This window comes from Homalodisca vitripennis, chromosome 1 (genome assembly GCF_021130785.1).
Source record: "Homalodisca vitripennis isolate AUS2020 chromosome 1, UT_GWSS_2.1, whole genome shotgun sequence".
Classification (NCBI taxonomy): domain Eukaryota; kingdom Metazoa; phylum Arthropoda; class Insecta; order Hemiptera; family Cicadellidae; genus Homalodisca; species Homalodisca vitripennis.
This window is the reverse complement of record NC_060207.1, coordinates 54,149,476-54,174,394: the sequence shown is the minus strand read 5'-3', so window position 1 is coordinate 54,174,394 and position 24,919 is coordinate 54,149,476. Positions and strand designations below refer to the sequence as shown.

At 34.6% G+C, this 24,919-nt stretch overlaps 1 protein-coding gene across 1 annotated transcript in view; it reads right to left on the bottom strand.

The window, feature by feature from the left end:
* LOC124361886 (inhibitory POU protein) overlaps positions 1-24,919 on the bottom strand; it is an 83,346-nt gene that overhangs the window by 19,737 nt on the left and 38,690 nt on the right. The window contains exon 6 of the mRNA XM_046815976.1: positions 5,854-5,910. Coding sequence (XP_046671932.1) covers positions 5,854-5,910 — 57 coding nt within the window. The remainder of the gene's footprint in view (positions 1-5,853; positions 5,911-24,919) is intronic.

Sequence of the window (24,919 nt, the reverse complement as noted above, 5' to 3'; positions counted from 1 at the left end):
TTCTGTAAGAGATGTGTTAAAGGAATTGTTTCCTTATTTTTCCAACTTTTATTAATGCATTACTGAAGCTACTTTTTATTTCTTATCTATTCCTATACTCGTTATTTGGTCACTTATTGATAAAACGTTACTAATACATCTCAGTTGTTCATAACATAAGTTTAACACAAATATAAATAAATAAGATGTTTCAAATCAAATAGTCTATTTAAGTTGTTTTATTAAAAATAATATAAGTGTCAAAAGTTGTTTCAGTATGATATAAAGACGTGTATCATTGTGATAAAAGAAGTGAAATAAGAAACACGGTACACCGCGCCGCGCCGTGAAGACTGCAGACTGCAAAACGTATACAGCTTGCGTTTTGCATTCTGCCCCTGCAAGCCAACGGGTCTGGTAGAAATCAATGGAACATTTAAGTCATTGGAGCTTTGAGGTTCAAATATTATAATATAAATATATCATCAAACACTGCTTTAACAACTTTTATATTAATATTTGATACGTGTGATGAAGGTATAAAGTATTTTAATATTTTCATTAACTTGTCACTCTTGGATAACATGAAAACAAGTACAAAAACAAGATTAAAACAGTTAATTCATGCAGTAACTTGAGTGTTTTAGATACTACTCATCGACAAAGAACATCAGACTATAGTAATGCTATTTATTGGGTAAAAAAATTTAATTTACTGTACATTAATAGGCAAACATAGTTTACTAGTTTAAGAAAATTATAATCCTTCCCAACCATTCTTCTATTTAAGGTGCAGAGGACTTAAAACTCTTTTATTCAGTGTTATAATTAAAAATTTAGATTTTTTTCACTATTTAATGAACGGCCATTTTGAGGACTGTAGTACTTTTTACCAATAAGTTTTATAGCATATTTAAAGACTGTTATAAAACACATCTTACTTTCTTTTTATAAGTAGTCTTCATAGACCTGTGTCCGTGTGTATGTTCTCGACCGGGGATAAAAACAAACTATGGAACCAGAGTAAATTAGACCGGAGTGAATGCAATAGTTATAAGATTGAAATATGCTTCTTAGACCTACGTATGTGTATATTTTCTTAATCAAAGCAGCAAGACAAACTAAACCACGGCTAAGGAAATATAAATTCGTTCAACTAGAATGCTCGTACAAGCGCATAGTCATAAGAATTATTCGCAATTTTGAAATATACGCAACAATGAAGTAATCTGTACCTAATAGACACCTACTTCCATTTAAAACTTATTTATCACATCATAAGGGTGTTAACTGAAAAGCTAACGACTTGAACTTAGGACTCCTCTTCACTGGCTTAAAATAGTTAACTGTTACTGAAAATGTTGGAGCTATTCAATCAAATATAATGAAGTGTTGGAAACAATCAAGGTTATTTCACAGGTACTTAAAAAACTGTCTCAATCTCCGACTTCAGGACTCCACAACACTTATTTTTTTAAACTTAAATCTAAAAAGGATTATTAGATTGGTATATCTTTCAGTGGATATCATTATTTAGGAGGGTTTAAAATGTCATTTAAAATTAAGATACCCATGGCGTTCCTGTTTTCATCAGGAAATTGAGCGAGAGACCGCGAGTAACTGCTAGTTATAAGTAAGCTTTACGTTATTATGTAAAAAGCCCAACTCATTTCACTGACATAAAATTTCATGTGCCAACAAAATAGAAACATTTTAAGGTTGTCTTAAAACATAACTCCTGAAAGCCTCTCGAGGATCATTACACATAATGTGTTAGAGGAGCGCCAGGCTATAACCCGTGATGGGATGGGGAGGGCATGTCACACTTGCAGGGCATAAGACGTAAGCAGCGAGGGGCTTATAATGATCCTGAAAGAAAATGATTGTGCGCTCCTACAAAGCCCGAACTCTCTCTCGTACTTAGTGTAAAGTGGGATCGAAATTCGAATTAAAAGGCTGGGGTGGAGGCTTTAAAACCACCCATAGCTTGATGCATAATAGATGGGCCTAAGCAGGGCGCAGCTCTGCCGCCTAAACACCCCCTTCCCACCCGCCCCTTCCTTAGCTCCAGCCTTACTCACTGTAGGGCTAATTACTTCTTCTTATTCACAAAACAGCTGTTTTCACTCGCTCGGTAATGACCTAGATATCACCTGTGACGACACCTTTCTTTCCTTTTCAATTCTACTTGTAATGTGAATGAGGTTCGTTGACTTCTTTATAAAAGCAATCAAGAAGGGACTGAAAAGGAAGAAAAGAACGCGATATTAATCTTGAAAGAGGCTAAAAATGGTTGTGGTACAAAATAAATCAGACCCTAGACCAACACCAACTCTTCATAAATGAAGAGTGTTTATAAATAACTGGACTATTTTGTTTATTTCCTAAATGGAGTGTAAGAAGAGAATGTTTAATACGATTAAAATAATGTCAGTAATTTATTTCTTCACTAAATGATTTATAATATAAATAAATGTTCAAGTAATTAATAATCTAAGAGTTTTGTACAAGGAATATTTTATTGGTTGGGTAAGTACCAGGCAAGAACCAAATGTTCATCACAACTTTAAATCCTCATTACAGCATTAAATTGATTAATTAATTAATTTGCTAGTGTAAGTAATTTATAATTCATTGTCTTAAACATACAGTACGCTTTAATTAACAAAATCAAGTAGTTTTAACTTTAATAATATTTTACCCTTGGTTTTCACTGTGCATCCTTTTTAAGCGCAAAATTAATTTATTCCAGAACATGGAGCTTTTTAACTTGCCTGCTAGGGTACCACTGCACGGTGCATAGAGCTCTTCGAGGCTACAGAACGCGGTTTAGAAGGTGGAATAAATTGATTGCGAGGTGAAGCAAGTTCAGTTTGTCTTCCTATCACAAACGCGATAAATTGAAATTATCCGTACAATTAGTACAAGATTCATTCATATAGTCCTTCCTAAGTACCTGCAATCAATTGCTCCCTTTGTGTATCCATAATGTTGTAGGCGATGTTCAAACAATCAAAGTGAAAGGAAGTTTACAAGTATTAGTTGTAAAGTGTTTAGTACTATGTTCACTGAATTAAGTATGATAAAAGAGATGGATACAGATTTTCAGGTTGCATCATTACATGACGAGGATGATCATTTGAGTTCACCATACTTTAATTAAAAACAACAACTTAGGGTTTTAGAATGCTAAACACTTTAGTACTGGTTTTAAGCATAAAAAAACGTTAATTTTATCGTTAAATTTGTGTCTGCATTACTAATAATTTATCTACGAAATTAATCTTTACAACCAGGTAATTTTGAAATAGAAATTAACCATTTTAACACTTCGACGACGTAATGATGTTTGAAGGAAACAGGACTTTTTTCCGGAAATGTTCCATCGTTCAGTGAAACAAAAAAAACCAGAAACCCAGTTTTGTTTCACTGAACGATGGCAAATATCCGGAAAAATCCTGTTTCCGTCTCAATCCTTCCATCGTCAAAAATAAACTTCAAACAAAGTAATGGCGTTTTAGTTTGCCGCTATTAGCCACTTTTTATTTGGTCGTCGTTATTAAATATGTTTGTCTTGCTTTCCCCCCCCCCCCCTTTAGGCGTGAGCTACTATAACGTAAACATTACTCATGACCCTAGTCATTGCTAAGGTCAAAGTGAGCTAAACTATTGTTATAATCACGTGTAAATAAAAGCAAAGATGGTTTACAAGTTTCGGATTACACCTTTGACTGGGTGGTATTTTATGACTTTTTGAAATATCACACTGAAATAGTTTTAATATGATATAACTCATTTATAAATCTCTCAAAAACAGTTTTATTTCATACAAAATACTATCTTCATATCCATAATCATCCTAGTGATGAGTCATGAAATATACGAGAAACATGTAAGATAGATATTTCTTTTATAACTTCGAAGTTTACGTGACTTACATCAATCTAAATGAACGAACATAACTGAAAAATAATTAAGCGTAGCATAAAACGATATCTGGAGGTCAATTTTGAAAGAAACTTTAGGATCGGATGGCAAACATTTAAGATTTTACTACGCATTTTTGAATTTTACGTGAACCAAATAATTGTGTACTTTTTCAAGCTGGCTGAAATATTTGCTAGGCTGAGAAAATCTTGACCATCTGACAATGCTACACCACCGACTCTCAATTTTAAATCAGAGGAGAAGGGTCAAGTGTTACACGTTATATTTTAAGACCGAGAACATACCGGTTAAGTGGGGGCCTGCTCACACACTTCCTGCGCATTTCCCGTACAGGAATTACTCAGCAACTGACAGTAAAGTGTACATTAATAAACACATCCAGTCCATTGCCATTATTGTAGGGGTGACTGTAAATTGGATGCATCTGTAGTAAATAATTTTAATCTGAACTGCAATAAAACTGGCACTAAAAATTAAACAAAATAGGTGTGTGCAAAACACGTATCTGACAAATATGACAAAACTAAATGAGTTAGAGTTTTCCAATTAATTTAAACGGAACTGCGATGGATGGAATGAAATACTATTCCCAGCCTGAGCTAAAGCTGTGGCCAGGTTAGGGCTGTGGAGGGTTGGGGGGAGGGAGGGGTTCCCATCACAATGTTTTATTTAATTAATAATTGAACTCCCAACGGGGTCGGTGTCAAATTATGTCCAACGAAAAATATATTGAAAAATAAACTATTTTACACAGGTGAGCGGGGAAAAAGAGATAATGGAAATATCCACGTGGAGGCTGAGCGTAAATCGTTTTTAACTGGTGGCTTATAGATCACATTCGGATAAATAAACACTTTTAGAGTACGCAACAGTTAAGTACTCACCAATCCCACACAATATTGTCTTTAAAGCGATTACTTTATTATTGAATTATCCAAAAATTACTTTAATTCAATCTGTCAAAATGATCTATTTAACTGTTTAGCATTATCAAATTTAAGGATTGTGTAAAATTTAGAATTATATCGAACATTATTTAAAGGTCTGATTTCTAACTATCCTTGTTCATAAAATATATTTTTTATTTGACTTGAAAAAATAATATTTTTCTCAAGGTGTATGCGTCTCAGATGAAAACATGTTATGGAAATATTGAGATATATTCAAATCTGACTGATATTGGCAAGTAAATACAACCGAGTTGTACTAGCTTACAATATAACGCTTCGCATAATTTATGTTGATAAACAAGATAGAGATAGAATTCAAATATTCTGCGGAAAAAATAGATAGAGGGATAGAAGTAGAATGGTGTCAGTTATAATAGTGATAGCGAAATGCAATTTAAATTCTATAGATTGATTAGTTCTGGAGATATTCTGCAGGAAGTAAGGCTTCGCTAAGGCTCAGAAAAACCCTATGCAGAAACATCCACCATCATAGAAATACATTTTTTCTATACATAAGTGAAGCTTCATACCAAATTTCAATTCTATAGATAAATTTTCCTCGAGATATTGTGTGAACAGATAGACTGTTAGGAAGAAACATATTTTCAGCTCCCTGAGTGATAGGCTGAGCGTTAGGAAAGGTAATTGAATTTAAATAACTATCCGAGGTTTGCAGAGAATTTCAATTACAGTAACGGTGATACCATAATTAAACATGAATTCTAATAAACATCGTGGACTGACCCATGCATACTTAAATGTGTTCTTAAATTTTAAAATTAGTTACAACATATTTTAAAGCACGCAGCATCAACTGCGTTAAAACGTAAAGTGCGATGAAGTATATCTGAATGTGCTCAAAAATATGTAAAAGTTACTGGCAAAGTTAAAACAAAATGAAAGCTGTAAGTTAGCAAAACATAAGCTTAATTTATAGATATTCATGCTCCAATACAGAATTGATAAGGAGACATACATTGTGTCTGGGGGACCAGGAGTTGCACATGATGGAAGCATCCTCCAGGATACGACTCTGTAACAGAACACTCTATGAGACAACTTTATTCCAGGTATCTAGCTACTAGCTAAACATGAAGGATATAAGCATAAGAAACAATTTAAATGGAAGGTAATCTAAAATACTGCTTAGTTATAAATATTACCAAAAAAACTTTATTTTTCTATAGCAACTTTAGATATATAAAAGTACTATTTTATAGACAAATTTGGCATCAGTCGGAAGATCTTGCACTTTAGATATGCTCTTTTGAAATACGCCCGACAAAACTAAATTTTAACAAAAACTATTTTTTATTAAAAGCTGATTACTATTACCCATACGTGTTGCTTAGGCAGATATTCTCACTCAGCTAACCAACTTAATATTAGCTGATTAGTTATTACATCATTTAACATACTTAACTAAAATAGTTAAACATGTTTAAAATAATCTGATGTGAGAACTGTCTTTAAATAATCGTTTTAGTAATTATTTTCAATACAAAATTTGTACATAGGTGTCAAGTATCAGTGTTTAATTATCTTCACAGGTTATTAAGTTATCTCATCAATTATTCCTACTTTTTAGGTATGAATAATGTTGATATAGTATGGAATACCATACACTTTTCATATGTGTTAATTTAGTGTAAAACTACAATTTATGTAGGCAGATCTTGTTATATCATATTTTAATTCAGTATAGTTATGAGAATTCTAGAGATTTTCCTATATTTTCTAAAAATACCTATTAGAAATCATATAACTATACTTTTGTTTATTAACATATGAATTTCTTGTAATGTCATGTAATATTCTTTTGTATTCTAAATATAGTAAATAAACATAATTGTAGTGCAATCAGAATGTTATAATAAATAATATAATTTTAAGTATAACTCACCAAATAATTAGTTTTCAGACATATGTAGCTTTAATTTAGAATATTAATTTCAAACTGTTACTTGAAGTTCATATAATGCTCCTACTTGCATAAGTGTTCAAAACTTAAAATACGAGTATAGCGAGTTTAGTTGACCTTTACAACAGTACTGTTTGTAAGCTTCGGTTATGAGCTATGCAGTGTCGTACCTGACTTATTTTTACTTAACTTACGCTATTTTATTTATTTTCTGATCCTATAGAGTTTCATACTGAAAATCTCTTATGCAAAAACTTTATATTCCAGGCTTTAATTATTTTTTGTTAATTCTTCACAAACATAACATTATTTTATTTCCTTGTGACTGTACATATTTTTGTGATCTTTATCTGGGTTTATTGCCTTGAAGTGTGATTTAACTGTATGAATATTTGTAATCTATATGGCTGATTTTGAGCTGTATGAGTGTTTATGATCTATATTTGTGTATGTGGTTTTTATTAGTGTTTATGACCTGTATGTACGTTTTTCTCAGATTTATCCTATTAGTTGTTACATTTCTAATCAACGTTTTAGGGGCGTCACATTAACTCCTTTCTAATAGGTGTGAAGTATTCTTGTAATGAGTAGTGTGTACAGGAACATATCTCCACCACTAAACCAATTCCGAATCATTGATAATTGTTTCGTAACGGCCGATGGGTTTCAGACCTGAAGGCGGATAATGAAACAGGTCATACGAGAACCTGACATATCAAGAAATTCTTTAGCATATGCTGAAGTAGTTCCTTAGGTAACAATAGTTACTGGTGAAGTGGGGAACATTTTTATTCGAGTATTGTTTATTAGAACTAGGCATTCAGCTAAACCATACATTGAAAGGAATAGCTTGCTGTGTATAGTACTATAATAAGTGTATACACTGCACGGAAGGCTTCATATGTACGGCCTTCTGTCCGTAGTCCGCCTGCCTCCACCTGTCCTGTACTAGCGAATAGCTTGCTGTGTATAGTACTATAATAAGTGTATAAAGTGCACGGAAGGCTTCATATGTACGGCCTTCAGTCCGTAGTCCGCCTGCCTCCACCTGTCCTGTACTAGCGCGTGCCTCCGGGTGGCCGCCACTTAACGAAATGAGCCACGGAACTCGCATTAGTAGATTGCAACATAACATGTTTATATCAGCGGTAGTACGATCGCGATGCCGCCCCAGCGCCTGCCGGCCGTGTGCGCCTGTAATAGAATTAGGCGCGGACGTCCTGATTATCGCCGCGTGGCGGGCGTCGGTTGACAAATCGGCCCGGTGCGTGCGTGTGTGTGGCCGACATGTGTACTCTCCCCGCACGTTCCCACAGAGCGGGGGTCGGAGTGGCGGAGGTGACAGTTGACGGGATCACACAGACTGATGAGAAGCGGTTTCGAGTGCGAGGACTCTCGAGTGTTTGGGAAAAAGATTTATGGCGGGAGTAAAGGGTTTGGGAACGTTACACGGAGCGTACTGAGGCCATTGTGAGCGGCGCGACACAGTGACGTCATTACGATTTTACAAAATACTGTGTGACCCCGAGCAACACAAGTATGAAAATGTTATTGATTGATACCTTAGATTGTAATAAAAATAAAAAATTTAATATTCATTATTTACAGCTCATACTGACGATCGATGACTGAAAGGACAAAGAAAGTCGGAAATTTTCCACCGCTATCTATAAAAGTACAACCTTTACCTGGCATCTTCTTCAGATATTAAAACGTAAGACAGGGTTAAGATGCATAACAATTATAAAGATGGTAAGACTCAGTTGACAACAGAACATTTTTTGTAAGTCAAAAATTCAACACAAAAATTCAAAGTCCAGTATCAGTTAGGCGAATAACAAACAATGTCTACCGCGCTGCAAAAAAAGTAGACAGGTAGGGAACTGAGCTGATAATGTTTTGTGGTACCGTAGACTATTGTTTCGCTTTTCTTCACCGGCTCTGGATTTTCATATACATGCCTAATTTTCCTGAATATAGTTTTCTTTTTCTTTATTTCGAGCTTATTCAATGTGTTCTTGATTTGTTTGTAATTATAACTGTCGTGGATGATTAAATTTGTCTAAAGTATTGGTATATGACGAAGATGACAGATTCCTGCTCACGAAACTTAGTTTAATTCCACGAATAACTGTAGCAAATTTTCGAGATCCTGGTAGTATTTTAATTGATAATGTTAGTTGATAAAATACTAATGTATATATTGAGGTTTATTTAAAAACATCTCTTCCACTTACTATAAATCTATTTAACATTTACTATACATCTATTCTTATACATTTGAAATAGTTATGTGTAAATTATTTTGCGTGGGGGATGAAACATATTCAAAATTTTAAGAGATTTACCTTAAGTTGATTTCGTTATTTGTTGTAGAATCAACAGTCACAAACACAACATTATGCCAATAAAAATGCCTAGAAATGTATAGTGATAACTAATTATAACAACTAGACTGTGTATTGTTTTTATTGTATGAATGTAGCTTTACATTTTGCGAACTTTTAAAAATTTTTATCGTACGTTAAGAGTATAGAAAAACGTTGCTAATATTCACTTGTAAAAAGTGTATTAATGACATGGTGAAACTGTAGAATATGTCTAGAAACACGTTGCTAATATTCACTTGTTAAAAGTGTATTAATGACAGGGTGAAACTGTGGAGTATGTCAATAAACTGTGGAATATTGACTTGTTAAAAGAGTATTAGTGACATGTCGAAACTGTAGAATATGTCTAGAAACACGTTGCTAATATTCACTTGTTAAAAGTGTATTAATGACAGGGTGAAACTGTAGAGTATGTCTATAAACTGTGGAATATTGACTTGTTAAAAGAGTATTAGTGACATGTCGAAACTGTAGAATATGTCTAGAAACACGTTGCTAATATTCACTTGTTAAAAGTGTATTAATGACAGGGTGAACATGTCCTGAAACTGAGCGATGTGAAGCCGTCGACCGCAAGTGTCCCCCGGTAACATATTGCCCCCAGTCACGCGGTTGTAGCAGCAACAGGGGATCGATAGGGAAGGACAATATTTGGAGAGGGCTGGACAGGTGCGAGGGGAGACTATTGCGAGCCGCAGCCGACCCACAAGATCCATAAGTCATCAGATGCAGCCCCTGCCCGGGCCGGTTAAAGTAGTTAATCCTGGAACCTGCCATTTGCATTAGCCCCAAGCTGTCCATCATGTCAGCGGCGGTGACATCTATAATTTGACGCCAATGACTCTGACCCCCCCCCCCCCCACAACACTGAGCCCGCATTAGTCGGCTTAACTATTGCTATTGTCGCCGGTAAAACTGCTCAAGCCTACTGAGCCCGACGATAGCCGCAGCTGAGTATCTCTCGTCATCTAACACTGGTGATATAGCACGATGCCCTGGGATGATTCCCGCAAAAACATATCAGACTTTGTGAAAGAAAGTCAAATATCTTAAGCACAAAACTCGAACAATTCTTCGGTAAACGTAATAAGCCCATTCTGTTTAATTCCTTATTTACAGATACAGGCTGTATCATTGAAATTTCCAGTTAATAATTTGAGCATTATTTTTAGCAGGCTCAATTTGTCGTATAAAATATTAAAATTGTTTAAAAAACCTTGAACACTAAGAAATAGTCCAACGTTCCCACAAATGTTTATGTTAACAATGATATCTTAAGGACTAAAAAATACAATCTCCTGAAAATGTTGTACAATAAACAGAGAAGAAATACAATAATATATCAAAGTCCCGAATTTATAGACTAAACTTACGTAAATTAGATCTCACAATCTAATGAGGACATTATATTGTCAATCACAACTAAAAAAGTATCAACTACCACAATATTTCCAGAATGTGACACTTCACAGCATCCTACTCAAAATATTCATAGAGTAAATAAATCAACAAATTTCAAGCAAAATGTCATATTGAATCATTCGTGCATAGTGACATTCATACTTATTTAGCATGAAACATCATGCACGGTATATGTAGTTTAATCGGTGTTCACTTGAATTAAACTATCGATATTAAATACCGCACTAAAATTTAGTTTATTAGAATATCATAATGAATGTTACTGTTAATACATTTAGTAGAGGCCAACTGTTTGCCTGGCTTTAATCGTCCAGCCAACTGTGCAGTGGGATGTCTGCATCGACCCCTCTGTATGTCAAACTTGTGATTGGACAGTTAATCGTTAATTATATTCATGCTAGGTTTTCTGGCCCCACTTTAATTAGCTGATAGTACGTATGAATACTTTCTAATTCAACGTAAGAAACTTTAAGATGTATATATTTACTTGACGAGGTACGCGTTAATAAATAAATAATTCCTGCAATTACTACAATAATCTGTTTATAATTGGTCCCGTAAGGTACTGTTCCTAAGGAGGTTAGCAAATGTTGGATTAATTCACTTTGGAGGCAAAGTCAATTGAAGTATTCACTGCCTATGAATATGAACATATGTCTTTAAGTATAGAACGAGACTTTGTTGGAAGTACAGTGCTTTGTAGGTATTAGCAGTTCAAACAAGAGCGTAAGGTTTATTTTTAACTACAGTTCCGTATAAATTGAAAGGATCTTTAACTCTGTTGTTGAGATGTTAAAACCAGTGATGATTGTGAAAATCCACTCCTTTCGTCTCTTTTCCAAGATGAACTCTTTGAGTGAAGCCTGACAAGGGACATCTTCTAGGGAACGTTACGAAAGAATTAGCAAGACGTTCGTAAGTAACAAAAGATTATTAAAGTCAGGTCTGCATATCGCAACAGCAATTTGGAGGGCTTTGTGTGACGACTGGCGGGCGTTAATAATTTACCGGAGAAGCGACGAAGGTGAGTTATTAGAAGCAAAGGGAATTGCAAATTGCAGATTAACGGCTGTTGGAATTGGTTCCGCGCGCCATCGAATACACTCTTAGAAGCGCGACGACGCGTCACCTCGCGACGCGGCGCTTCGGGATGTTAGAGACAACAGCTATCAGACCTTACAGAAGTTACAGATCAGATCATACATGGTGCAGTTATAATAGTTATCACTTGTAGCCCTTCCGGCTCAGTCGGAAGACGTATAGAGATAGAGATATTTTTAATGCGACTCACTTAAAATGTCTCAAAATCTGTTTAAGATACAAAAAAAAGTTTGTAGGGAAATGCTTTAAGTATTCAAAATACTTTTTTAATTTTTATTTCGATCTATAATTGAGTTATGAATTTTATTAAATTTGAACAACCACATGTTTTATGTATATTTAAACATATTTAAATTTAAATATATATTCAATAATTATATATATATATATATATATATATATATATATATATGTATATAATTTCAATAAACCTATATATACACTCACACACTTTGGAACAGGGATAGTTTAGGGCTTTGAGGGTCATGTTCGGTAAAGTTATGTAGAAATTCAATTTACGTGCTACCACGTGTAGAATTGCAATTGAAAACATATAATTCATATGATAACGGAATTCTGTATGGAAAGGTAGCCAAGTGAATACAAGTGTTTCGAGTTGGAAGGGATTATTTTGTATTCATACAAATGCATATTCACATTCAACGGTATGAGAATGTTAAATTTTGTGAGATATTCAAGGTAGGCTCACATTCTTCCAGAATTTGAGTCCTCCCATAAGGGTTAAAATAGAGATGGATAAAACAACTAATGGATTTACAGTAAAAATATTGTATCGCTACTTAGATAATTTTTCTAAACTAATACCTACAAACCTTTTCAGATGTAGTAACTATCTAGAAAACGCATGGTCAGAATATATGCAGTCTATGAATGTATATGTTTATGCTATTTTATGACTGAATGCGGGGATTCAAGGACTGGATAGCGAGCGGATCTCACGTGATACCGGGGACATGACAACAGGCATCAGGATATGACGAGCCGAGGATCTTCCTCAACATCCCCTGGAATGCTGGACCGGGTTCTTGCGTCACACCTAGAGGAATGCTTATTCTGCGGATGGACACGGCTAAGGCGCCGTGATAGATATAAGATCACTGAACTGAATGAACAACCCCCGCATTTAAACGAGTTAGGGTTCCTTTATAACTAATACTATTTGACATGTGTAATGCGAATAGCCTATTCTTTTAATAAGAATAAGCATACAAATAAATATTGCCAAATTGAAAAAAGCCTTCTGGTGACGTGCAAATCGTGTTAGAACTATATAGACTTAGTAGGATATAAACTCTAGCCTCTTTTCCTGCCTAAAATGTCCAACTGGATAAATGGTTCTTGGTGGGTGAAAATATGTTTTGTTATAATGCTACATAAATATGATACGGTATTGGATAAAAACAGTTTTCTCCAAAAATTACCTTTTTAATGAAAGATAAAACTGAAAAGTAGTGAATTTTGACACAAATGTATTTTGACAATTATTAGACAAATGTAACAGTTTTTAGAATCTCTATCAAATTTACAATCTGAAAAAGTTATTGATTTGAAAGGTAAGGAATGATAATTAATCTTCAGAATGAGTCAAAATGCAAAAATTCTAAGTTGCAGAAAAACTGAAAGAGCATTGAAGTTATATTTTTTATCACACCTTGTATACAAATAAATATAAGTTTAAATGTTATAATTACCTCTATTACTTATATATTAAACACTGTTTCCACAGAGTCATAAAGTAAATAATCTATGACTATTATAACATTTAAATTATTTCATTCTAAAAATATGTTAACAGTCACAATTGTTTGGATGGTTTGCCAATCATAAGAAATTATACCAGAAGGAAATGTCAATGTCAGCATTCCAAAGTGTCTCATTTACATATGTCCCTCAGCAGCAAATTTGTAAGAACTGTGTGCAGCAAAATTTGGACTGGCAAAATTGGTGAATGTGTGAACTGTGTTCTGAAGACACTCGTAAGAGGTGCTAGTTCAAAAAATGGATATGGCCAAAAATGGTAGAAACTGAATGCCGAGAACGTAACGAGAACTCTTTGCTAGATTTCATGCGTCCATTGATAGCATCGTGATCACGCAGGGCCCTGGTGATGTGACATCAGGCAGAAATGGTATGGTGAGGTGGTCATGGAAGAAGAATGGTAGAAACTGAATGCTGAGAACGTAAAGAAAACTCTTTGCTAGATTTCATGCTTCCATTGATAGCATCGTGATCACGCAGGGTCCTGGTGATGTGACATCAGGCAGCAATGGTATGACGAGTTCGTCATGGAGGAAGAATGGTAGAAACTGAATGCCGAGAACGTAATGAGAACTCTTTGCTAGATTTCATGCGTCCATTGATGGCCTCATAGTCACGCAAGGCCCTGGTGATGTGACATCAGGCAGCAATGGTATGACGAGTTGGCCATGGAGGAAGAATGGTAGAAACTGAATGCCGAGAACGTAATGAGAACTCTTTGCTAGATTTCATGCGTCCATTGATAGCCTCATAGTCACGCAGGGCCCTGGTGATGTGACATCAGGCAGCAATGGTATGACGAGTTGGCCATGGAGGAAGAATGGTAGAAACTGGATGCCGAGAACGTAAAGAGAACTCTTTGATAGATTTCATGCGTCCATTGATAGCATCGTGATCACGCAGGGTCCTGGTGATGTGACATCAGGCAGCAATGGTATGACGAGTTCGTCATGGAGGAAGAATGGTAGAAACTGAATGCCGAGAACGTAAAGAAAACTCTTTGATAGATTTCATGCGTCCATTGATAGCGTCTTAGTCACGCAGGGCCCTGGTGATGTGACATCAGGCAGCAATGGTATGACGAGTTCGTCATGGAGGAACTGAATGCCGAGAACGTAACTAGAACTCTTTGTTAGATTTCATGCTTCCATTGATAGCCTCATAGTCACGCAAGGCCCTGGTGATGTGACATCGGGCAGCAATGGTATGACGAGCTGGCCATAGAAGAAGAATGGTAGAAACTGAATGCCGAGAACGTAATGAGAACTCTTTGCTAGATTTCATGCGTCCATTGATAGCCTCGTGATCACGCATGGCCCTGGGGACTGATACGGAGGTGACACGCTCCCTCTCACAGAGCCGTTGTGGTCACGCAGACGATAGATAACAGTTCCAGTTGTGACGTCAACCACCGTTCCTCATTCCAGCTGGAAACAAACCTTTATTCTTTCGCTTCGTTAATTGTGACAAAAATGTGCCAGATTATTTAGATAAAAGTGGTGTTTGTTTAGTAATGTTTTGTAGGACTTTTACTATAACAGGAACATTAGATAGTTCACGTACATGGAGCTATAAAATTTTTTTGAAAATCGGATAACTATTTTTAGGAGTCACGTTTTGACGAAATGAGCTTTAAATTTTCTATAATATAGGTGTTTAAACCCTCACAACATGGACAGTACGTAGTTATGATGATTTAACTGAGATGAACATTATCAAAATATAAACAACATCAATTAATAATGATTAACTTTCGACTAAACTTAAAATATTTTTCTAAAATAAACTAAATGCAAGTGAAATATAAAAAGAAAATCATCATTAAATACATGTAGAGTTAAAGCTGGATTATTTAGTGTTTAGCTGCTGTGTCCAACCGTTTTAAGGGTATTACATAGTATTTAAGTTCAATAAAAAAAAACAAAAAAAAAAAAAAAACCGTGGTAAACATTAATTTTCTCAGTTATTTATTATCTAATCACAAAAATAAAGTACACTACACACTTTGTGTTTTACAAGCTTGTTTTTATACGTCTTGACAGTTAATTGATTTTTATATCGGCTTTATTTCGGCCAGAATATTTGAACACGGCCGACATTTCGTAATTAGTGATTTTTTAGCTTTTACTGTAAGTAAATATAAATTATAGTTGTAGTAATATAAATTTAATGATCACTCCAAATTATAAATATTATTCAAACTTATTTTGAGCCACGCCTTTTTAAGGGGAAAAACAAACACAGGTAGGCGGAAGATGAACCATTTTGGAATTTAAAAATCTTTTTCTTATTTTAATGCAATAAACAATAAACCGAAATTTCGGAAAAGTAGATTGGAATTACTTTGTGAGTATTTGCACTTAGAGTAATGGAAAACAAAGAACACATATCTGGATACATATACAAGGATACATATTTGGGTTCTAGAAAATGTTCACATTCTTTTATGAAATTGTCAAGCATAGTCTTATCAGTGCATATTGATAAGAAGCAGTATTTTTGCAACAATGTACGACGAACAGTTGTGGTCCAGTAGTGTAAGGATATACCGGTGTCAGGACAAAGAGACATGCAAAGTGACGACAAAAGAAGAGAACAAAAGGACCGAATAGAGGAGATTGGAGACTTACAAAGCCTGGAGAAATCGTGGCCCCCAGGGACAGAGATATACACTGACACAACGGGCGCGGCGCAGGAGACAGTGCATACACTCGTGTCAGTACAGTGTATTAGCAGTGTTCTAGCCTACAGTTGGCGCATAGTAGTACTCTCGTCAATATTAATGTCATCAGTTAATAGAAGGAAAAATAAAACCTTACAGCTCATTAAGCAACCACAATGAATCAGTCAATAACATAGATAATTCGGATACTTACACCAAATATATTGTTTAAATTAAACAACATAATTTCTTTTACAATGTTGCGATGAATTCAGTTCAGCATATTCGTAAAATAAAGCCGTCAAATCGAAATATGATCACATTTTATTTCAATGGAAAAACCTTTTATTGAACAACACCTTTTTTGTAGAAACGATTACAGCTTGGATTTCCATGCGTAGTTTACCGTGGATCCTTTGTAGTTAAAAAGAGTACTTAAAACTCGAAAAGGTTTTATCAACCAACTAAGGTGGTAAAGTAGATTTATACGTTTGTAGCTCAAATACCACACGAGGTGAAGCGCAAAGACTAAACTAAAATTATGATTCCACTTAGTCTTCTACTCTAGTGGCCAATTTTCGATCATTCCTTATAAGAGATTTTGGTAAAATGAGTCCGACAAAGATAAAAAAGATTTAGTTTTACTTGTTTTCTACATTTAGTAATTAGTATTTTCGATTTTATCTGAAGGCGATACTGCTACTACCGCCTAATATCTTGACTAATATATGGACTGTTTAATCCCCTTAGGCTGTGAATAATGTAACCAAAATATAGAACAATTGTGTGCTATTAATTATGTATTTTAGTGGGGTTCCAGTTCTATTAAATTCTAATGCATTAATTAATTAAATTAAATTCCTACAGTACAAAAATATATTATTATTTTAAATACAACAGCAAGTATGAAATGTTTAATTACAATTGCGATGCAGAACGAACCTTCTTCTGGCCTGAACAAGTTTTTGACCTACAACACAAGATCTAAAGACATATTTGAGAGAAGTCACGATGCAACAAATTGTAAAATAAGCAGTGCTGCCGTCATAATTTAATATCTTGTCATCATAATAACCTGTGGATATTGATAATTTTTGTACAAAAAGCATTATTCGTAGCGATGTCAATACAATTTTTAAAAAACACACGATTAATGGAGCACATTCTTAATACATTTTTTAATATCTTTCAACAGGCGAATCGTCTTGCAAACATGAGCTATAGTGGAATAATGTGCTGCAGAATACAGTGTCCATCTGGTTAAACAATGTTCTCGGGAGAGAAGGACAATCAGAGTGATAACTGGCATGATACACATTCTTTGATTTAAGGTGCACTCAGGCTTTGAAGGGATGGGACAGTTGACAATCTTATTCTGTACAAATTTTACAAGGATATTCCCGGTAGGTCTGTTGAAGTCCCACTCTTAGACCAGGGTGTCAGCTGTGTGATAGCAACTTTTCCATTAATCCCATGTATTGTCAATTTGGGTTTTATGTTAAGCTAAAACCACATTTATATTTGACCTCATAAAAGAGCATTACGAAACGAGTGTCCCAGATGGAAATGGTATTTGATTAACCGCTTCCGTCGATGAAATTATTAAATGTTGCAATGAGGACAGATTCAAGATCAGTGTTACTATTGTAAAGTGACCGATCAGACCATGACTCATATCGCGAGTAAGTGCTTTACATAAGGTTAAAGGGCAGTGAGATGGGTATCAAACAGTTTCTATGGGTATCAATCAGATGTGTAAAATTTATATGTGAAACTCCATAGTATTTGGTTAGTAGTTTCCCAATATCTCACTGTTACTGTTAATAATTTAAAATCAGTGTTGTATCATTGGTTTTAAAATGAAAGTAAGCATCGGGTAGTAATCATAAGTTCTTTGTGAACCTGATGCAAAACGGTGAATGTCCTTGCTTTCCTTGTCCACGATCACTGTATCCTATTTACTGGGTCCTCGACCTAGGATTATCACTCAGTATCATATCTCTCGGCACTGCAACACGAGGTCCTGCACTGAACGTTATGGTTTAATCGACCTTGGTGAAATATTTTATATGCCAATGGTATTGGACAGGGCCGTCTGCATTCATTTGGTACGATCTGAATTTAAAACTAGTTTTGAAGTGAAATCTTCAGTTTCTGGAATACAACACGGAATGAATAGAAATACTTTCAGTTCTCAAAATTCAAATAAATATTTGATCTTTTATAGGTTTTAATTAAGGTTATACAAAATTTAAAATTAGTTGCTTTCGTAGTGTATGCGTAATGAAGGGCGAAACTCAATAAACTTCACAATCCATCCATCCAAACTTTTCATATTTATAATATTAGTAAAACCATACTGATTATATATTAGGCATATATTGTGGTTAATCTTCGTACTTGAGATAATTTGAGCGCAGTCTTGTATATTTAATCTATCACACAATTATAGAACGGACTCTAGAACGCTTTTTTTCAACAAAAAATTGGTACTTGCAAAAAAGAATTTACAAAGAAAGTTGGGTCTTACAAGGGCCTTTTAACGGTGAAGAACAGACATAATTTATGTATTATTTATGAAGCAACGTCGATAATAAACAAAAACAGTTATGTTATTAATTTTGCATACTTGTGTGCTAAATACTGGTATAAAAGTAATCTTTACGAAACAATTGTTTTATATTTAAATGCTAATTACAGACTTAGGCATAACATTATATTCAGGATTGTTTTAAGTAATAATCATAAAGATGAGATAAGAACTTTGTAAACCTCAAAAGTTTATTAATTTCACTATTTAAGCGTAAAGGTTTCTTTGTAGAAAATAAGTAGCTGATTCATATGATAATTCCCTTGGTAATGAAATTTGCTAAAATAAATCTTGCTTACACGGATTGTTAAAATTGGAATTTTTGAATTTTCAGAAGACAAATCCAATACATTTAGGAGGTAAACTCAGAAAGACATTTTTACTTATTCAACAATATAAGGACTATGATCCCGACACGCCTGGAGTCAAGACAATCTCAAGTGTTATTCTCGGATAAAGTGACGGGAGTTGAAATATTTATTCCCTCTGAAGGAACAAATCACAGAAATATGAGAATCTGGTGCCTGGAGCTCAGATAAAGTGAACTCAGTTCTATTGATCAAAGCGGGATAATGTAGTAATTCAACTACTCTTGGGCGTGTGAAGTCTTTAAGGTAAGAATGACTTCCTGAATCTAAACCATCAGGAAAACTACGCTTCATCTTTCAGATCCACACTACTGAGATAGGAATGCGGTCTAGTGATCACATTATGCGAGTTAATGTTCAGTGTGGTCAGACCATTTTCTTATAAATGCTATGTGCAACGTTTCAACAGCAAAGAAAAAACAGTGTTGTAACTGTATGAAATTATAATACATGTATAAAATATGCAAAACAAGTGTATCAATTAGTAATAAGTTAGTATAATATTGCCAAAGCGGAATATGTATTTTGGTTTTGTAATTTATTTAGCTCTTTGTAATACTGTCAATATCAGTTTTCTTGAGCAAACAGACAGTTCGGTTTTGAGGTCACAGTATTAAGAAACATTAAGAAATGGTTGATATCTGAAAAGAACATTTAATTTCTTCAATATAAATTTATTGATTTATTGAAGATCTTGAATATTCATATTCCATATTCGCAATTTCACGATTAATAACTAACGAATACTAAACGCACATAGAGAAGATATAAAGCACCCTCGCAGTGACCGCGAGGAGCGGCGCGCCGGACGTGGCGTAGCGGGCAGTTAAAGACGACTATTTATCGCTCGCTCGAGATCCTACTGGTAATCGCACTGGTACGTGGAAAAGCGATGAAATCGTGGGCAATATTGTCGGAAATCGATTGTGATTTGTCGAGTGTACTGGAAGTGGAGTCAGTAGAGGCAGAGGTGAGCCGTGCAGCAGCATGGAGGATCGATCTGCCTGCCTCCCGATTGGTCGGCGAGCCGGCAGAGGGGAGGGTGGAGGGGATGATCGCCGCTTTGTTTCTCTCCCCCCCTCCATCCCGCTACTTTCCCTCCCTACTTCTAATCGACCACAATTTCTTCCCTATAAATAGCCTTATAATCATCGGCAGACTTGAAGCCTTGCCTTCATCTTCCGCAAGCAATGTAATACTAGTGGTGAGCTGGTTTGGTGTTTTAGGCACTAGGCCTACAATTTACATCTACGCTTTTGTACCACAGAATTTGTTGAGGTAGATATGAGAATCTAAACTAAAATTCATGCGGTAGATGTACATGCATACATACAAATTTATGTAGTTTACTGTTTAAAATTTTAATTAAAGATAGTGCACTTAAGAATGCTAGAAAACGTACAATTTTTGTTTTCTGCTGACGCATCAATTCATACTATTAAACTGTTTTTAAACGGCAAACACCTTTATTTGTTAACACGTGATTTGGAATTAAAACATAGCCGACTAGACCAAATGATCACATGGCTTGAAATGGAGAGCCCTATGGGGGTAAGCCTTATTTAGGCTTAGCCCGAAGTAATGTAAAAAATTCCCAGGTTAGATCCCTAAAGAGTAGATGAGGTTTTTTTTAGTGAGTAACCTGTAGTGTTCATACTACCGCTTAGAGGAGTCCCACACTACAGGCTGTCCACCTGCGTGCATAAGGCACTTTCCGCCTCTCCCTAAAAAAGAAAGAAACCGAAGCCTGAAAAGAAACAGTATTATTTCTCCTAAAGTAATATTTCAATGCGTCCAGATAGCACTGTTAATTTATAAAAACTTTTTATTTGAATATATAAACTAATATTTGGATCAATACTTTATTTTAAAATAATAAAAGCAATATTTTGAGTATTGTATTTAATAGGTATTTTGATACGTTTTAGCCTAACTATTTAATAACCATTTATATTAATTATAACCGTATAAACGTAGTCTAATAAAGAATACGTCCATTTAGTTATTAAAATGATAAAATTATAATTAGCAGATTATAAAAATTTAATATTTTTCCATTTGTAATGTATATTATTGTCTCTTTTGTTAAACTAGATATATAAAACTAATTATTAGAATCAGTAAAGAGTGTTAAATTATTTTAAAAATGTCTGTGCAACGCTTTTGGAGAGATTGACAATTACAATATAACAATTAGTACAGTCTACATATAAAAATAAAACTTCAAGTTATTCGTACACTTCAGTAAGTCCAATAAGAAGAATTAACTTATAAGAGTTAATTATTTCACACGAAGACATATAAATGATATAGCATTAAATTAATTATTTATAGCAATTGAAATTATAAGAATTTAATAATAAGTAAAATTCATTATTGGTAAGAAATCTTGAAAAAGTAATACGTACGATCTTATCCTTTTTACATTTAATTGTCGCAGTAAACCCATTGCAAATTAGAGAGAGAAAAAACAAAAACGACTGCGCTAAGCAGATTAAGCTAGAAAAGCAGCGATCGTCTCAGGTCTGTAAGAAATAATAAGACAAGGAACTTTAAACAAAAGAAGTTGTTGTAATGAAAATTAAGAGCGAAAGTTGTGAGGCAACGACTTGATTATGGAGCAACGGCTGTCGAGTAGCTGACACTTATTAATAATTTGTCGATTCATTAAATGTCAGCTGAGAAGCAATCTTTCTTATCGTCTCCAGAGATAAGCTCCACCCCCTCTCACCCCTCCGGATTGTGCCTAACCCTTCTGTTTACGCCAGTGATTAATGAAAATGAAGCAGTTGTAGTAACCGTTTTACTTCGTTAATGAAGTGATCTATTGTTTCAGCGAGATAGACGACCCCTTGCTGCTGTGGATTTACGTCAGAAACAACAAAGAACGCTGTCAACAACAGAACTGAAGGAAGGAACATGAGATGATTAGCTGATAATATTATGCAAGTAATGGAATTATTTAGTATATGAATATTTTTAATTTATAAGGAAAATGTGTATACGCTTATTTTAAAGTTAAGAATTATATTACAACAGACCTGAACTTATTCAAATATCCATGACATGTTTATAACTTCAAATTTTTTAATTAAAAAGATATTTCGTTTTCTACCACTCTCATCTTGAAATCACTATCTTGGCAACCAAGCCAAAACAAATGAAACAATTAGGCCAATGAGGTATGAAAGATATGATAATTAGCTTTCATTTAGTTATCATGCATGATGTTTTGTTTACATAACACACACAAAAACAAACCAGGTCTTTACCATATTATCTTGATTTATATAGCCATGAGATAGACGTTTATTTTATTTCAAAGCGTCTAAATATATCCGGCGATTTTATTTTATCAGTTTGCCAGGATGTTAAAAACTGTTACTTAATTGTGAATTATAAGATTTTAAAAATGCTACAGTATTTAAAACAAATCATTATACATTCCACATAACAGATACAAAAACTATATTTTTTAAAGAAACTCTTTGATTTTTGAAAATCAAACTTACAAAACGTATCGTACTCACGTTTCCCTCAGTTTCGACAGAGAACGCATGATCCGAGTGTCGTGAAAGGCCCTGAAGTTTACCCCATAAGAACAATGATACATTTCAAGCACTTTTACACCATGAATTTTGGTTATAGGATGAGAGATGGGTCATTTTGAAGATATGGTTAATACGAATCCAAACCCTTTCAGTTTCTTTTGTACGCTTGGAATATTTTGAGCGATAAAATAAAAACAGTTTCAGCTTTTCCAAGTAACGAAGAAAAATATGGGATAAATCAAAAAGTGTTTGACGGATAACATCATATCTTTAAAATGAGACATGATTCTCTATGGTTAAAAATAAGGTCGTATCATTTTTGAAGTATAACATGTTATTATGGAGTTAAAATCAAGATGGCCACCAATACAGCCGACTCCGATAACATGTTATTATTGTTACTTTTGATTAGTACACCACCTTCCAATACCTCACTATAATTTAAAGGCCATGAGACGGCAATCGAACTTTATAGGCCAGTTCTTACGAGGTTGAACAAAGATTAAAAGACAAATTTTATTCATATACACATACATTTAAACCTCAATTTGGAACCTTCCACCAAAACATTCGTAATAGGCCTAGATGTTATGTTAGTGTAACACATATCATGATTGATAAATGAAATACAACGCAGAATTGAAATAAACAAATGTGTAACTTGATGAACTACAGGGCTGCTGTGTAGACGAACACGTGTCATGTTTGTAGGACCATAAAACAAAATTATTATTGGCAATATACGGGCCGGGGTCGGTCTGGCGATAGGGGTGTGATGACAAATGGTGCCGTGTCCATGGAGGGGTGGGATGAAGACATGATGAGATACACAAAGACAATAACGTTACGAGAGAAGCAGGAGGTGATATGTGTAAGCATCATTGTGGGGGTGGGTTTACACTTCAGCTTCGACATAAGATTTTCTTGATATATACAATCGCCAGCCCCCCGTCACAACAATCTACCCTCGTTAGTCGAAAATCTTATAGTACATTGCATTGTAGTTTTCATTAATATTGTTCTCTTAACTTTTCTAATTTATAATTTGTTGTGTGGGTATTTCATATTCCCTTTTTCCTAGGTTTACTCATGAACCTTAAATTACTTCAAACGACATTTTTGTCAAGTATATTTAAAATGTTTTCCAACGCTATAGTAAAACGATGTTATCACTGAAATTTTACTCATTATTTAGGTATGAATTTCTTAAAATCGCGTTATTGCCTGCCCGTCCATCTGTCCGATGACTATTATAGGGAGGACTTAGAGAGACTTGAAACTTCGTAAATAGGTACCTCTTGATCTGTGGAAACACTATATTGATTTTGGAATGCAAATATAGAAATATAATGCGGTAGTCTCGTCTGCGCGATAACTCTTGATAGAAAGGTCCTAAATACTTGAAATTTGGTACATAGGTTCCTCTTGGTCCAAGGAAGATTGATCAAAGTAAAAGGGTAGTCCGTTTTGAAACGTACAAAAATTCATTCGTTACCTACGTTTTTCGTTTCAACGCTCCACTTTATCTGTCAATTTTGTCGAATACTATACAATTTTAGAGTGATCTTGACTAACGTTTTTAATCAAATTAAGAAGACTAAAGCTATTAAAATGTGAGCGCGTTTGACCTGAAGCTCGTAAATTATAAATTTTGGCCTTTTAAATTATGAACAACGTTCAGTATTTGTAACACATCTTTTAGTAAAAAGTAAAAATGAAGTAGGAGAAAAGAATAAATTTATGTGTCGACATACCGTACACCCTTTACAGTTTACGTATTGTATAACTAATTGTTGTTTATTCCAGTTCGAACATGATGCAGATTTGGGAACATTTCTAAGTGTGTATCAATTTGCAGGCGTTTTTCACGGAAGTGCCGTGGTGATAGTGTGTGGGGGGGAGAGGGGGCGCGATGGCAGTCTCAGGGGTAACTGGATTTGGATGCGACACCACGCTGACATGCGATACGGCACCTGAGATATGACAGCGGGGGGATGTTCTGAAATATTGGATACAGAAATCCGAGCTGCGAAACGTATGCTAACGTAAGCATCAAAAGCTCCACTTCTTGGAGTTGGCTTGAAATGTTTTGAGTATTCCTTATTCCGATATATCCTTGAGAATTGTAAATATTTGTTTTCATTAATTTATGTATATTCAGTTTGATTATCTAAGTAATAATAATTATTCAAAGTTCTCTTAATTATATAGCACTTGGTTATATTATTGGTGCTATACTTAAGGAACTTATGTAATTC